At 41.8% G+C, this 16,508-nt stretch overlaps 1 protein-coding gene across 6 annotated transcripts; it reads left to right on the forward strand.

Annotated features, from left to right (window-relative positions):
* The first annotated feature begins 58 nt into the window (after window positions 1-58).
* On the forward strand, window positions 59-16,508 carry ACYP1 (acylphosphatase 1). Of its 6 annotated transcripts, none has more exons than XM_033187399.1 (4): window positions 59-345; window positions 5,903-5,994; window positions 15,771-16,085; window positions 16,408-16,508. In XM_033187399.1, the coding sequence occupies exons 1-3, from the start codon at window positions 183-185 to the stop codon at window positions 15,984-15,986; spliced, it is 471 nt and encodes a 156-aa protein (XP_033043290.1). In that variant the 5' UTR covers window positions 59-182; the 3' UTR covers window positions 15,987-16,085; window positions 16,408-16,508. The 6 variants fall into 6 exon arrangements, with proteins under 6 accessions (XP_033043290.1, XP_033043291.1, XP_033043293.1 ...); XM_033187402.1 differs by lacking the exon at window positions 59-345 and adding an exon at window positions 5,036-5,471; XM_033187401.1 differs by lacking the exon at window positions 59-345 and adding an exon at window positions 5,407-5,532.

The following is a 16,508-nucleotide window of genomic DNA, read 5'->3' on the forward strand; positions in this document are numbered from 1 at the left end:
CAGTGCACCAGCGACCCGGGGCGACCGGGGGTGGGGATGCGGTCAGCCCGAGCGTCACTTGACCCAGTCAGTGTCCGGCCAACTCTGCAGCCCGGTCCAGCCCTGCCCTTGGGGAGCCGGGGAAGGGCGGAGAGGCTTTTCTGGGACTCCATCAAAGAAGAACTTGTACTTTTCTGAGAACGATGCTCCCAGACCTTGGGGTGTGCCCTTCTCTGGCAAAGGGCGGAGGCTCTGGCTGTGCCTCCGCGTGCTTCCGCCGCAGGGTGCAGGCGACCGCCCGCCTGGTGGGAGCGGGGCTGCTGCTGGCCTTTCTCGGCGCGCTTGGCTGCGCTGGGCGGGCCCCAGGTATGGCTGCACGTGCGCGCTCCCTGCTTGTCCTCGCCAAGTCTTTGGAACTTGCTGCCAACGTTTTTGCTACGCAGTATCTTTCCGGGGTAATTTTTGTGGCCAATCTAATTATTTTGGTATTATAATGTTTTACTCTTACGTGGTAACTCTAGCCGTCCATACTTAGGGCCCAGGAATGACTCAGCCAAATGTAATGATAATAAAGAACTACCAGATCGAAAATAATCAGTATAACCTGGTTTCAACAGTAAATGATACTCTGTAACTTGTTGACATCAAAAGAAAGTTTATTTTTCTTCTTCGCTTCAGTTCATCTGTGTAGGCCGTGGGGAACAGGCAGTTCGCTTTTTCCCTGTAATTACTCAATTCATGCACTTGGAAAATAATGTAGACAGCAGTCATCAGTGTTAATACTTCAACATGTCATATTACAGCTGTTACCTGTTACAAAGAAATTCCTTGGTGGACCCTCCAGGTCAGTCCTCTTTTTTTTTTTTTTTTTTTAATTCCTTGTTTTCATCCCTAGTTGACTGTACCACCTCTCCATATATGCAGTTCCAGACGTTTCCCACTCTACTCAGGGTCCCAATATCAACTCCCGCAGCTTCCCTCAGAAGACTGTACCGGCTTTCTCTTTCTCTCTCTTTCTCTCCTCTTCCTTCTCTCCCTTTCTCCTCTGTCTCTGTCTGTTTCTGTCTCTGTCTGTCTCTCTCCCTCTCTCCTTCCCTCTCCTCTATGAGAAAGAAGGGCCACTTTCCATGAGTTCTCTTGAATTAGTGCTTTTCAGTACCCTCCGGGAATTGACTCCATCACTTTACCCCAGCGTTTTGTTTTTGTTTTCTGTTTTGTTGGTTTTGGGGGCTTTTTAAAATTTGTTTTTTGAGACAAAATCTCACCTTGTTGCCCAGGCTGGAGTGCAGTGGCGCAATCTCAGCTCACTGCCACCTCCGCCTCCTGGGTTCAAGTGATTCTCATGTCTCAGCCTCCCGAGTAGCTGAGATTACAGGCGTCTGCCACCACACCTGGCTAATTTTTTGTATTTTTAGTAGAGACGGAGTTTCACCATGTTAGCCAGGCTGGTCTTGAACTCCTGACCCCAGGTGATCCGCCTGCCTCAGCCTCCCAAAGTGCTGGGATTACAAACATGAACCACCACGCCCGGACTTTGTTTGTTTTTGAGACAGGGTCTCACTCTGTCGCCCAGGCTGGAGTGCAGTGGCACAATCACTGCTCACTGCAGCCTCGACTTCCACAGCTCAAGCGATCCTCCCACCTCAGCTTCCTGAGTAGCTGGGACTACAGGTGTGTGCCCCTCACACCCAGCTTTTTTTTTTTTTTTCTGTAGAGACAGGGTCTCCCTTTGTTACCCAGGCTGGTCTCAAACCCCTGGAATCAAAAGAGATCCTCCTGCCTCAGTCTCACAAAGTACTGAGATGATAGACGTGAGCCACAGCATCCTGTCTGCATCTTGTTAACTTCAAGTTATACCTCTCCATAAACTCCATCTCTTTGGTTTTAAAATATACTCAACTTTCTCCTGCAAAACAAACCTTACTTCCCATGACCTAACTTTCATATTATGGTCCCATTCATTTCTCCTCTTCTCCACAAGGCTTCTTAATGGAAATCTCCACATTTGCTGCCCACATATGCTCATCTCCCTGTCATTGTCCAGTTCATTGTGGCCTGGCTTCTACTTTCTCCACTTTATTTAACTACAAAGCTACCAGTGACCTTCCAAAGACAAAAGCTTCATTTCTTCAGCCTACTCATGTGACATGATTGATTGTCCACCCACTTAGAATGCTCTTCTCAGTTCTCCTGTGCCCTCTTGTTTTCTTCTTTCATATTCTCGCTCCATCTTCTTCCAAGTCTCTGGCATTTATCTTTTCCCCATCTGCCCCCTAAATTTAAGTGTTTTCTGAAGCTCTCTTATTTCATATATATATATATATATATATATATATATGTAGTTCCAGACATTCTCTTCTTTAACGATTTCAACCAAATGTTGAAATTTCAGGTTTCACCTGTGTTTAAATAACAGCCAGCCTAGCTTTAGTCTTTCTCATTAGTTACAGACTCAAATTTCGGGACTGCCCATTTGACACCTCCACAAGATCATTCCTTAGGAACCTCAAATTCTGTAAGACAACATAAACTCATGATCCTCTCCCATTCTCAAATCTGCTTCTGCAGTGTGCCCTTGCATGCTCATAGCATCAGTCTTCCATGCTTCCCTCTTAGTTGCCTCTTCCTTCTAACTAATCACAAGTTTTATTGAGTTTTCTTCCTTTTTTTTCTTTGAGACAGAGTCTTGCTCCATCATCCATCCAGGCGGGGGTGCAGTGGCATGATCTCAGCTCACTGCAACCACTTCAAGCCATCCTCCTGCCTCGGCCTCCCTAGTAGCTGGAACTACAGGTGTGCACCACCACGCCCAGCTAATTTTTGTATTTTTAGTAGAGATGGAGTTTCATCGGTCTCGAACTCCTGACCTCAGGCGATCCACCTGCCTTAGCCTCCCAAAGTGTTGGGATTACAAATGTAAGCCTGGCCTATTGAATTTACTTCTGCCATGTCTCTCATATATGACTCTTCCTTTACATTTCTGCCTGCTGCCCCAGATGAGTTTTCCTCACTTCTCCTTGGGATGGCATAGCCCTCCTAACTTTTGTTCTTGCCTTTAATATCTGCTCTTCAAACCCAACCTTCATGCTGCAGCCAAAATAATCAGTCTAAATATTTCTCCACTCCCCCAGTTTTATTAAGATATAATTGACAACTCAAAATTTTGTCTATATTTGCAGTGTACAGTGATGTTTTGATACATGTATGCATTGTGCAGTGATTAAATCAAGCTAATTACTAAATACTTCTGATCCTACCATTTCCCTCCCCAGTAGCTTCTTCTTCACCTATAGAATAAAGTTGAAGTGCATAATTTAGCATGGCATTTCTACCTCCCAGATTAGGTCCAGCCTACCTTTTCAGTTTTGCCTCCCCTTAATAAGCCACAGAGTCCAACCCAGTGAGTCTCATTCCTGGCTGTGTGTTAAGACTACTTGGAAAGCAATATCTAGGGGTGAGGACTGAGGACTAACATTTTTTAAAGCTTCCCCAAAGATCCTGATGCACAAGCAGGGTAGCGGACCCCTGGTCTAGCCACAACTGGCTACTTGTACTTCATCTCCATGGTACTACCTTACTCTAAGCTCCACATACTGGGAGCTGGTAGAGCATAGCATTCGCGGGAGTTGACTCTGGAACCAAATCCCAGCTCCATCACTTACTGGTTGTGTGACCTTGGATTAAATGCTGTTTCCTCCAAGAACCCTTTCCCAATCTTCCCAATCAGAATTAATTTGTTTGCTCCTTTGTAATATTTTCTGCCCTTGTTATAGCACAGGGCTGGTTCCTGATGAGCTCTCAATGGATTTTCTTTTCATAGAATTAAATTATCATGTACATTTTATTGTCATTATTTGCATGCATATGTGCCCCTACACTAAATTAAAAACTCTTCGAGGGCAAAGATTATATATCATTCATCTTTGTATATTCTAGAGTGCCCCATACGTATTAGACACTCAGTAAGTTTTGAATTCTATAAACTTTTTTTAAATGAATTTTAGAGAAAAAAATACCATTAGCAAGATACTCTATTTAGAGTTATTTTCAAATATTGCCAAGTACAACATTCAATCCAGCTTGTTCACCACCAACCCCCTGCCTCTCAGCACTAAGGTTGCATGATTCGCTAGGATATGGATCCTCACTCTGTAGCAGGGAACTAGCAGAATGATGAATTTCCGTGCCTACTGTCACAAACCCATATCTCATTGTCAGGTCTGCCAACCTGGCATATTCGCATAAGGAGTCTTATGTTATGAAGCGGTGTAATATATACAATCAATCCACAAAGGATCAGTAAACACCAGTTTTCCTTCACACACATTATGAATCATAAGGGTAGCTGGATTCAAATGTTTACACATCAACTCTAATTTTAACCATACTCATCCACATCCCCCTTGACAATTCCCTTTTCCCAAAATAAATTCGTGTAGTTTGGCCATTTGGCTTAGATTGACTGATTCAACTGTAATTCTGGAGCCATTAATTATTTTGCTTGTGCTCTTGCTTTGTTTGATTAGTTATTTGTTCAAGCATTATTTGACATTTTCTTAGTAAAGGAGACCGGTGAGTAGCTTCCAGAAGCCCAGAAGCAGACGTAACCTCCATTGGGACCTCCTGTGCACTTATGCTCCTGTAATCCCCTATTCCAGATTAGTTATGACCCAAACTTTAAGAACTGAATGAAAAAGGACAGAAAGGTTGGATGTATCTACTCAACATATTTATGATGTTTATTTTTTATTTTATTTATTCATTTATTTGTTTGAGACAGAGTCTCACTCTATTGCCCAGGCTGGAGTGCAGTGGGGCAATCTTGGCTCACTGCAGCCTCCACCTCCCCGGTTCAAGCGATTCTCCTGCCTCAGCCTCCCGAGTAGCTGGGATTACAGGCGCCCACCACCACGCCCGGCCAATTTTTGTATTTTCGGTAGAAACGGGGTTTCACCATATTGGCCAGGCTGGTCTCGAACTCCTGACCTCAAGTGATTCGCCCGCGTTGGCCTCCCAAAGTGCTGAGATTACAAGCTATTTATGATGTTTAATGTGTACTGTTTGTCTCTAACCTCCAGAATTAAGCTCCTCAGGACAGGGATCCTGTTTTGTTCACTAACGTTTGCCAGGTCACCTAGAACAGGTGCCTGGCACACAGTAGCTGTCAGTCGGTATTTAATGGAATGATTGAATATATCCCAATGTACTTCTTCGTCTATGCATTTCTCCCCATGAGAAAATGAGAAGAGGGGTGCGCTTGTTGACTAAGATGGGATGAGGGCTAGGTTTGTGGAGGCCCAGCCGAGTTCCTGGACAGATCCCCAACCCAAAGCTTTTGGGTTGCCGGACAACCGCGTCCTGAAATCCCGCCTTCTGGGCGGGCACGGGCCGAGGCGCCCTCTCTGATTGGCCAGCTGGAGGTGATGGGCATGAGAGACAGCGAAGGAGCAGCTATACACTAAACTTCCGGGCGCGGAGGTCTGCGCGCCCTGGTGAGCCGTTGGCCCGGTGGTCCCGAAGTGATCCCGGCAGCCGGTGGGGAAGTCAAGGAGGGTGAGCCGGGAGGGGCCCCCGGGGTGTGCTTGTCAAGTCGATTAGCCTTAAAATGTTAGTAGCAGGGGATTCTGGTAGTGAGGGAGCGGGACCGGGAATGGATGTAAGGAGGTCATCGGTCAGCAGGTGATTTCCCCAGAAGAGGCTTCAGCGGGCAGCTGCGTACCGAAGCTCCCTCTCCCGGCGTCTGGCTCTTCCTTCACACACGCCTTATCACATCCAGTCACGATTCCCATTTCCAGGACTTGGAGGTCGCGGAGAGGTCGCAGTGGTTAAGGATGGACAGGGGTGGGTGTGGCCCTTTCTGACTCAGGCTTGCGGGTCCTGGAATAATAGCCCTTCACTCTTCTGCTTTCCTGGTTTCTGACAGGTTTGAGCATGGCAGAAGGAGACACCCTGTTATCAGTGGATTATGAAATTTTTGGGAAGGTGCAAGGGGTGTTTTTCCGCAAGTATACTCAGGTATGTGGCCTGCAGGCTTTGGGGTGGTAACCTAGGTTGTGGGCATAGGAACAAGGGACATGTTCCTGACAAATGTGAACTGGAAGCCGCTGGCTAGCTGCATGGCAAAGAGGTAGTTTGTAGAGCAATGAGTATGAAAATGCTGTGCAATCGGTAAAACATGGTGTAAATGGAAGATTATCCTGCTGTTATTATTGGTCTTTTTCCAACAGTGGTGCCTGAGCATCAAGACACACATATTAATGAGCTTCTCTCTTCCAAGGGAAATAGAGGGCTTCACCACTTCTCGCTGTTGTGGCGTCATCAAACCAAGTCAGATTTCTTATAGAAAGGCTAACATTGATTGAAGAGATGGCATTTAGATGACCTGATGTCAGGTATATAACATATATAAATGCTTTCTCTGTAGCTGCTGCACTTTCTTCAGACCTCTTTCTCCAAGCTTCCCTCAATTCTCCACTTAATTCCTTTCTATTCTTTTTTTGGTTTTGAAAGAACATTTACCTTTTCCAGCTGACGTTGTTCTTATTAAAAACTCTTTATCCGTTCCAGAATAGGTGATGGGAACACTGAATGTGGAGCCTGGTATTCTTCCTAGAGCAATAAGGGAGTATTTGAGGGGATGGACAAACTGTTGGCAGCCTCTACCTCTGCTTTAATGTGGTTAATCTTCCCTCAACAGGCACACATAAATGCAAGCTCAATTTCCCCTCTGCCTTCTGTAGGTATTGGCTATTGCCTTCCCGGTGTGTCTCTAATCCCACAGATAATGAGTTAGGACTGCAGAACTTCTTAAGTGTCTCCTTCCTGGGACTGTGGTACTTAAAATTCAAATTCTAACCTGGAGGGAATCTTTGAAATATGAATGTGAATTGTCAATACCTTTTTTCCTTTTTCTTTTTTTTTCTGGAGGATGGTGGCACAGTCACAGCTCATTGCAGCCTTAACCTCCCAGGCTCAAATGATCCTCCTTCCTCAGCCTCCCAAGTAGCTGGGACCACAAGTGCATGCCACTACACCCAGCTTTTTTTTTTTTTTTTTCTTTTAATAGAGAGCTATGTTGCCCAGGCTGGTCTTGAATTCCTGGGCTCAAGTGATCCTTCTACCTCTTTTTCTTTTCTTTTCTTTTCTTTTTTTTTTCTTGAGACAGAGGTTCACTCTTGTTGCCCAGGCTGGAGTGCAATGGCGCGATCTCAGCTCACGGCAACCTCCGCCTCCCGGGTTCAAGCATTCTCCTACTTCAGCCTCCCGGGTAGCTGAGATTACAGGCATGCACCACCACGCCCCGCTAATTTTGTATTTTTAGTAGAGACAGGGTTTCTCCATGTTGGTCAGACTGGTCTTGAACTCCCAACCTCAGGTGATCCGCCCACCTCGGCCTCCCAAAGTGTTGGGATTACAGGTGTGAGCCACTGTGCCGGGCCAATACCTCTTATTCTAATTATTCAGAAATCATTTCTTCCCATCTGACATTCAAATAGGAAATGACTGTTGAAAACAGAATTGCTGAAACTCATAGCAAGAGCTGTGTTCCAATTAGCTTTGCTACCAATTATGCAGGTTAAGTTCCTGTAAATTAAGGTGATTGAGATAATAGCTTCAAAGGTTAGTCAAAGTTGTTGAGGGAAAAGGGCCAGATAGTGGTATATATAGCCCATCTTTCTCTACCTGCCCTTCTCCCCAGTTTAAAGAAAGAATGACAGAATACAGAAAAACAAATATTGATTGGAAAACTGCATATAAAATGACATCTTTTTTTTTAATTAGGCTTGTAGCTTATTCTTTACTATTTATAATCATTTAAATATATATGTTCATTTGAACAGTTGTTTTGCTGCAGTCTGCTGTTGATATTATCTAGCCTCTTATTATAAATTCCTTCATTTCTAGAGAAGTGGCAAATAATAATTCAGGGACTTTTAAAAACTTGGAATATAATTTACATCCCATAAAACCCATCCTCCTAAAGTGTATAATTTGGTGATTTTTAGTATATTCACAAAGTTGTACACTAATTCCAGAACATTTTCATCATCCCAAAAAGAAACCCCCTACCTGTTAGCACTCACTCCTCATCCCCTAAGCCCCTAATAACCACTAACCTACTTTCTGTCTCTATGAATTTGCCTATTCTAGATTTTTGTTGTTGTTGTTGAGATGGAGTCTCAACTCTGTCTCACTCTGTCGTCCAGGCTGGAGTGCAGTGGCATGATATCGGCTCACTGCAACCTCTGCCTCCCGCGTTCAAGTGATTCTTCTCCCTCAGCCTCCCAAGTAGCCAGGATTACGGGCATGCACCACCACGCCCAGTTAATTTTTGTATTTTTAGTAGAGACGGGGTTTCACCGTGTTGGCCAGGCAGGTCTTGAACTCCTGACCTCAGGTGATCCACCTACCTCAGCCTCCCAAAGTGCTGGGATTACACACGTGAGCCACCATGTTCACCCTATTCTTGATATTTAATATAAATGGAATCATACAAATGTGGCCTTTTTTTGTGACTGGCTCCTTTCACTTAACATATTGTTTTCAAGGTTTATCTACACTGTAGCATGTATTAGTATCCTATTCCTTTTTATGGCTGAATAATATCCCATTGTATGGATATACCACATTTTATTTATCCATTCATCAGTTGATGGAAATTTGGGTTTGATTTTTGGCCATTATGAATAATAGTGCTGGGAACACATGTGTGCATATTTTTGTGTAGACAATGTTTCAGTTCCATTGAGTATATACATACCTAGGAGTAGATTGCTGGGTCATATGGTAACTTTATGTTTAACTTTTTGAGGAACTGCCAAACTTTTCCAAAGTAGCTATACCATTTTATGTTCTCACTGGCAATGTGTGAGAATTCCAGTTTGTCCACATCCTTGCCAACAATGGTTACTGTCTTTTATGTTAGCCATCCTAGTGGGTATGAGGTAATATCTCATTGTGGTTGTTTGTTTGTTTTTCAGGTATTAATGAATTTAAAAGGATTTAAATCATACGAGGAATATTCTGCAACTACAGTGGAACTAAACCACATTAAAAATAAAAATAAAAAAGATAATTGGAAAATCCCAAAATATTTGAAAACCATATAGCACGCTTACTTCTAAAATTGTGGTAGAATACATATAACATAAAAATTACTGTTTTAACCATTTTTAAATGTACAATTCGGTGGTCTTAAGTACATTGTTCTGTTTATCTACAGAACGCTTTTCATCTTGCCAAACTGAAACTCTGTATTCATTAAATGCTAATTCTCCATTTTCTCCTTCCCCCAAACCCCTGACAATCATAAATCTACATTCTATTAATTCAACTATTCTAGTTACCTCATATAAGTAGAATTTTACAGTATTTGTCCTTTTGTGGCTGGCTTATTTCACTCAGCGTAATATCCTCAAGGTTCATCTGTGTTATATCATGAAAGTAAAAACAATTTTCTTTCTTTGTAAGACTGAATAATATCCTGTTGTACATGTGTACTTTCAATGTGGTTTTGATTTGCCTTCCTAATGACTAATGATGTTGAGCATGTTTTCATGTGTTTATTGGCATATTTTGTCTTCTTTGGAGAAATGTCCATTCAAATCTTTTTGCCCATTTTTAGTTATTTGCCTCCTTATTCTTGAGTCGTAAGAATATTTTTATTCTGGATACTAGTCCCTTATCAGATATATGATATACAAACATTTCTCCCATTCTGTGGGTTGTCTTTTTAATTTCTTGATAGTGTCTATGAAGTACAAAAGTTTTTACTTTTGATGAAGTCAAATCAAATTTATCTGTTCTTTTTTTGCTTGTACTTTTAGTGTTATGTCTAAGAAATCTTCCTAATCCAAGGTCATGAAGGTTCATGCCTATGTTTTTTGTTTGTTTTGTTTTTGTTTTTTGTAGCGACTGGATTTCCCCAAGTTGCCCAAGCTGGTCCTGACCTCAAGCAGTCTGCCCACCTCAGCCTCCCAAAGTGCTGGGATTACAGGTGTGAGCCATCACACCCAGCTGTCATGCCTATCTTTTCTTTTCCTTTCTTTCTTTTTTTTCTTTTTTTTTTAGACAGAGTCTTGCTCTGTGCAGTGGTACGATCAGTTCACTGCAGCCTTCTGCCTCCAGGGTTCAAGCAATTCTCCTGAGTAGCTGGGATTACGGATGTGCACCACCACGCCTGGCTAGTTTTTGTATTTTTAGTAGAGATGGGATTTCACCAGGTTGGTCAGACTGGTCTCCTGACCTCGTGATCCACCCACCTCGTGATCCACCCGCCTTGGGCTCCCAAAGTGCTGGGATTACAGGCGTGAGTCACCACGCCCAGCCGCCTTTGTTTTCTTCAGTTTCATAGTTTACACTCTTAGATTGAGGTCTTTGATCCAGTTTAATTTTTATGTGATGTGAGGTAGGAAATCCAGCTTTATTCTTTTGCATGTGAATATCCAGTTGTCCCAGCACCATTTGTTGAAATGAGTATTATTTCCCACATTCATTTGTCATAGCAAAAATCAACATAAATGTAAGGGTTTATCTCTGGACTCTCAATACTATTCCATTCATCTGTATGTCTGCCTACTGTAGTTGAGATGTTTGACCCCTTCAAATCTCATGTTGAAATTTGATCCCCAGTGTTGAAGGTGAGACATAATGGGAGGTATTTGAGTCATGGGGCCAGGTCCCTCATGAGCAGATTAATGCCCTTCCTGCAGGGTGGGAGGGCCAATGAATTCTTACTCTATTAGTTCCCTTGAGAACTGGTTGTTATTTTTATTTATTAATTTTTTTGAAACGGAGTTTCATTCTTGTCACCCAGGCTAGAGTACAGTGGCACAATCTTGGCTCACTGCAACCTCTGCCTCCAGGGTTCAAGCGATTCTCCTGCCTCACCTTCCCAAGTAGCTGGGATTACAGGCACCCACCACCACACCCAGCTAATTTTTGTATTTTTAGTAGAGATGGGGTTTCACCATGTTGACCAGGCTGGTCTCGAACTCCTGACCTCAGGTGATCCACCTGCCTCGGCCTCCCAAAGTGCTAGGATTACAGGTGTGAGCCACTGCACCTGGTGAGAACTGGTTATTAAAAAGAGCCTGGTACCCCACCACTTCCCACCCCACCTCACTTCCTCTTTAACCATATGATCTCTGCACATGTGGAATCCCCTTTGCCTTCCACTGTGAGTGGAAACAGCCTAAGGCCTTCACCTGATGCCAGTGACAGGCTCATGCTTGTACAATCTACAGAATCATAAGCCAAATAAAACCTCTTCATAAATTACCCAGCCTCTGGTAGTTCTTTTTTTTTTTTTTTGAGAGGGAGTCTTGCTCTGTCGCACAGCCTAAAGTACAGTAGTGCGATCTCGGCTCACTGCAACTTCCACTTCCCAGGTTCAAATGATTCTCCTGCCTCAGCCTCCTGAGTAGCTGGGATTACAGGCACCTACCACCGTACCCAGCTAATTTTTGTTTTTTTTTAATAGAGGGGGTTTCAGGCCGGGCGCGGTGGCTCAAGCCTGTAATCCCAGCACTTTGGGAGGCTGAGACGGGCGGATCACGAGGTCAGGAGATCGAGACCATCCTGGCAAACATGGTGAAACCCCATCTCTACTAAAAAAATACAAAAAAAAAAACTAGCCGGGCGAGGTGGCGGGCACCTGTAATCCCAGCTACTCGGGAGGCTGAGGCAGGAGAATGGCGTGAACTTGGGAGGCGGAGCTGGCAGTGAGCTGAGATCCGGCCACTGCACTCCAGCCTGGGTGACAGAGCGAGACTCCATCTCAAAAAAAAAAAAAAAAAAAAAAAAATAGAGGGGGTTTCACCATCTTGGCCAGGCTGGTCTCGAACTCCTGACCTCCTGATCCCCCCACCTCGGCCTCCCAAAGTGCTGGGATTACAGGTGTGAGCTACCATGCCTGGCCCTCAGGTAGTTCTTTATAGCAACACAAAATGGTCTAAGCCACTATCATGCCAATATCACACTGTCTCAGTTACTGCAGCTTTGTAGTAAATTTTGAAATTGGGAAGTGTGAATTCTTCAACTTTGTTTTTCCTTTTCAAGATTATTTCTAGCTATTCTGGGTCCCTTATGTTTCCATGTAAATTTTAGTATCAATTTTTCGATTTCTGCAAAAGCACTGGGATTTTGATAGAGATTGAGTTGAATCTGTAGATCAATTGGGTAGTAGTATCACCTTAACAATATTAAGTCTTCCAATACATCAATAAGGAATGTCTTTCCATTTACTTAGATAGTCTTTAATTTCTTTCAAGAATGTTTTGTAACTTTCCGTGTATGTCTTGCAGTTCTTTTGTTAAATTTATTCGTAGACATTTTATCTTTTTGATGCTATTATAAATGGAATTGTTTCCTAACTTCATTTTCAGTTTTTCATTGCTAGTGTATAGAAATACAATTGATTTTTGTATATCGATCTTACATCCTACAACCTTGTGAGACTGTTAATTAGCTCTAGTGTGTGCCTGTGTGTGTTCCTTAGGACTTTTTGTATACAAGATATGTCATCTGCAAGTAGAGATAGTTTTGCTTTTTCCTTTCCAATCTGAATGCCTTTTCTTTTTCCAGCTGTGGATAGACCCTTAAGTATAATATTGAGTAGAATGGTAGTAGCAGACATCCTTGTCTTGTTCCTGATCTTAGTGGGAAGGTTTTCGATCTTTCACCATTAAGTATGATGTTAGCAGTGGGTTTTTCACAGATTCCCTTTATCAGGTTGAGGAAGATTCCTTCTGTTCCTAGTTTTTTGAGTGTTTTGATCAAAAAAGAGGTATTAGTTTTTGTCAAATGCTTTTTTGCCATCTACTGAGATTATCATGTAGCTTTTGTTTTATTAATATGGCATATTAAGTTGATTACTTCTTGCATATTGAAGCAACCTTGAAAGAAATCCTAATCTGTCATGGTGTACAATTCTTTTTATATGTTGCCTGATTTGGTTTGCTAGTATTTTGCTGAGGATTTTTGCATCTCTGTTCATAAGAGATATTGGTCTATGGTTTTTTGGTGTTTTTTTTCTTGTGATGGCTTTGTTGTTTTGGAGTTTCTTTGTTTTTTCTTTTACATTGGGTTTTTTTTTTCTCTTTATTTATCATTTTTATTTTTTAGCTTTGGTTTTAGTATAAGGATAATGCTGGCTTAATAGAATGTGTTGGGAAGTGTTTCCTCTTATTTCTTTTTAACCCTTAATTCTTGGTTTGGATCTTCTATTTTTTGGAAGAGCTTGTGAAGGGTTGGTAAAGGATTGTTTTTTAAACATTTTGTAGAATTTACCCATGAAGCCATCTGGTCCTGGGCTTTTTCTCTGTGGGAAGGTTTTTGATTAAAAATTCCATCTCTTTACTTGGTATAGGTCTATTCACACTTTCTATTTCTTCTTGATTCAGTTTTGGTTGTTTGTCTTTCTAGGTTATTAGGTTTCTTTTCATCCAAGTTAATCTAATTTTTTGGCATATAATTGTTCATAGAATTCCCTTATATCCTATCTTTGTAAGGTTGGTGGTAATAGCTTCTCTTTTATTTCGATTTTAGTAATTTGAGACTTTCATCCTTTTTTCTTTATCAGTCTAGCTAAAGGTTGTCAATTTTGTTGATCTTGTCAAATAAGCAACTTTTGTTTTATTGATTTTCTCCATTCTTCTGCTTTCCATTAATTTCTGCTCTAATCTTTATTTCTTTCTTTCTGCTCATTTTGAATTTAGTTTGCTCTTCTTTTTCTAGTATCCTAAGGTGGAAATCTTGGTTATTGATTTGAAGAGAGTTTCTTTTTAGATTGCAACTAGAGTTGGTGATTATATACCTTAAAATGTTGTCAGATGATTGTTTAAGCAAAAATATGGTTATGAGGTAGAATTCGCTTTTTGGAATTTTCTTAGGGGAGAAAAACCCTGTTTACTTGTGCAATAGATATTCAAAACTGAACATGAGTCAATAACATTATGCTATCGTTAAAAAAATAAGAACAGAGTTGAGCACACAAATGAAACCAGTAGGAAACACCCATTCTCAACACTGGTCAAATTTTGTAGTGTTCTGTTCAACTCTCAAGAGTTCAGGTAAGGCCAGGTGCAGTGGCTCACGCCTGTAATCCCAGCACTTTGGGAGGCCGAGGAGGGCGGATCACGAGGTCAGGAGATTGAGACCATCCTGGCTAACACAGTGAAACCCCATCTCTACTAAAAATACAAAAAAAATAGCTGGGAGTGGTTGCGGGAGCCTGTGGTCCCAGCTACTTGGGAGGCTGAGACAGGAGAATGGCGTGAACCCGTGAGGCGGAGCTTACAGTGAGCTGAGATCGCGCCACTGCACTCCAGCCTGGGCGACAGAGTAAGGCTCCGTCTCCAAAAAAAAAAAAGAGAGTTCAGATAAATCACACTGCAAATTTTTAAAGATTTGTTTGACTGTTAAACCTCCTGTTTAAAACTGCACATTCTTATAGCTATTTACCATACATATAAGATAACTCTTAAGAACTGGAGATAGTCAGCTCCCCTGGGTTAATTTGAAGCAGAAGAGGGCAGTTGTTATACCAAGTCAGTTGGATGTGGAGTCTTACTCAAAATTCATTCTCAGCATTCTTCTTTTATGGTATCTTCTTTGGCACTTAGCAGTGCATCAGGTAGGCATCTTCTATTTTTCTTCATTCTTTAATTTCCTTTGTATCCTTCAAATGGTTATTTATTTGGTTGGAGTCTGTTTTGTTCATTAAGCAAACATGTCTTTGCTTTGAACATGTCTTTGATTTGATGGATACTTAAATTCCTCATCAAACATTTTTTTTGCTATGCATAACGTTTTCTTTGGCCAACTCCAGCAATTTCCCACATTTTGACATGCAATCATGTTAACTCTCATTTTCTTTTGTAATCCAGCACCTTCTATTTAGATAGATTACTTTAACAATCAGTGACTTAATATTCTAATCATAAATTTATACAAATATAAAATTACCTCCAAAACATTGCTACCTTTCCTAAACATTCAGTCTTGCCACAGTTTAATAAAAGGAAAGAACATTAAAAAGGATAAGCCACTATAATGATTAGATGTTTTTCATAAGCCTAAAGGCATTGTGATTATTTAGACAGAAGAGAAGAAAGTCAAGTGAAAACCTGATAGTTATGTAGTCTCATGTTTGCTGTTGAGAGCCTGATCACCAGCTGCTTTCCTTTTCTAGGAAGACAACAAAGTGGGCTTTGGCTACAACATAAATATATTGGGTTAGACAGTTTTACTACAGTAAGAACAATGGGATGAGTTACTCAGGAAATTGTGACATACTTTCTAATGATCTTTAAAGATATAATGAACACGAATTCATCTGGATTTTAGGTGTGGTCCTGGATAACGGCAAAGGGAAGGATCAAATAACTTCATGCTTTTTCCATTTAACATACCCAATAGATTCTTGATTAGGGGAAGGGAAAATGAGCAAGATACAGTTCAGTATTCTAAAAACAATCAGCCTTAGGGGATCATTTCAAAAGCATCTGTTTTGGACTTAAGTCTTTGGTACTTAACCAAATTGACTTCACACCAAAAAATTCTAGTGCCTGGGTTTTATAGGGTAGAAGAAAGACATGGAGTCAAGTGGCCAACACTTCATGTGAAGATAAGCAATGAGATCCTTCTTGCTGTCTTTCTTTTGACCGTTCTGGGCAATATCAAATTAGTTTCAGTGGTTTGATTATAGGCCAAGATTCTGGCAACAGATTGTAGTCTTACCTTGTTTTCCTCAATCTCACTGGATCTCTCTCTCTTTTTTCCCCCCTTAGGCTGAGGGTAAAAAGCTGGGATTGGTAGGCTGGGTCCAGAACACTGACCGGGGCACAGTGCAAGGACAATTGCAAGGTCCCATCTCCAAGGTGCGTCATATGCAGGAATGGCTTGAAACAAGAGGAAGTCCCAAATCACACATCGACAAAGCAAACTTCAACAATGAGAAAGTCATCTTAAAGTTGGATTACTCAGACTTCCAAATTGTAAAATAATGGCCTGAATTTAAGTTTTCTAAGATAAACTCAGTGGTTTGGTTTTTATTATTAATAGAGATAGAACTATTGTGTGTTATATTAGCATTAGTCAAGAAGTTATTCTAGGCCGGGCGCGGTGGCTCAAGCCTGTAATCCCAGCACTTTGGGAGGCCGAGACGGGCGGATCACGAGGTCAGGAGATCGAGACCATCCTGGCTAACATGGTGAAACCCCGTCTCTACTAAAAAATACAAAAAAAAAACTAGCCGGGCGACATGGCGGGCGCCTGTAGTCCCAGCTGCTTGGGAGGCTGAGGCAGGAGAATGGCGTAAACCCAGGAGGCGGAGCTTGCAGTGAGCTGAGACCCGGCCACTGCACTCCAGCCTGGGCGGCAGAGCAAGACTCCGTCTCAAAAAAAAAAAAAAAAAAAAAAAAGAAGTTATTCTAATGTCAGATATTTGAATGTTATTATATATGACCTGTATGATGGAAGGTTTACAACTGTACACAAGCCTAATCAATAAAAATGTTAGAACCTTT

This window comes from Trachypithecus francoisi, unplaced genomic scaffold, assembly GCF_009764315.1.
Source record: "Trachypithecus francoisi isolate TF-2019V2 unplaced genomic scaffold, Tfra_2.0 Lachesis_group3, whole genome shotgun sequence".
Lineage (NCBI taxonomy): Eukaryota > Metazoa > Chordata > Mammalia > Primates > Cercopithecidae > Trachypithecus > Trachypithecus francoisi.

Excerpts from the sequence above, each read along its gene's own strand:
- ACYP1 (XM_033187399.1), top strand. The coding sequence starts at position 183 with ATGCTCCCAGACCTTGGGGTGTGCCCTTCTCTGGCAAAGGGCGGAGGC. Across the intron at positions 346-5,902 it reads CTGCGCTGGGCGGGCCCCAG|GTTTGAGCATGGCAGAAGGA; the intron begins GTATGGCTGCAC and ends GGTTTCTGACAG. Across the intron at positions 5,995-15,770 it reads TTTTCCGCAAGTATACTCAG|GCTGAGGGTAAAAAGCTGGG; the intron begins GTATGTGGCCTG and ends TTCCCCCCTTAG.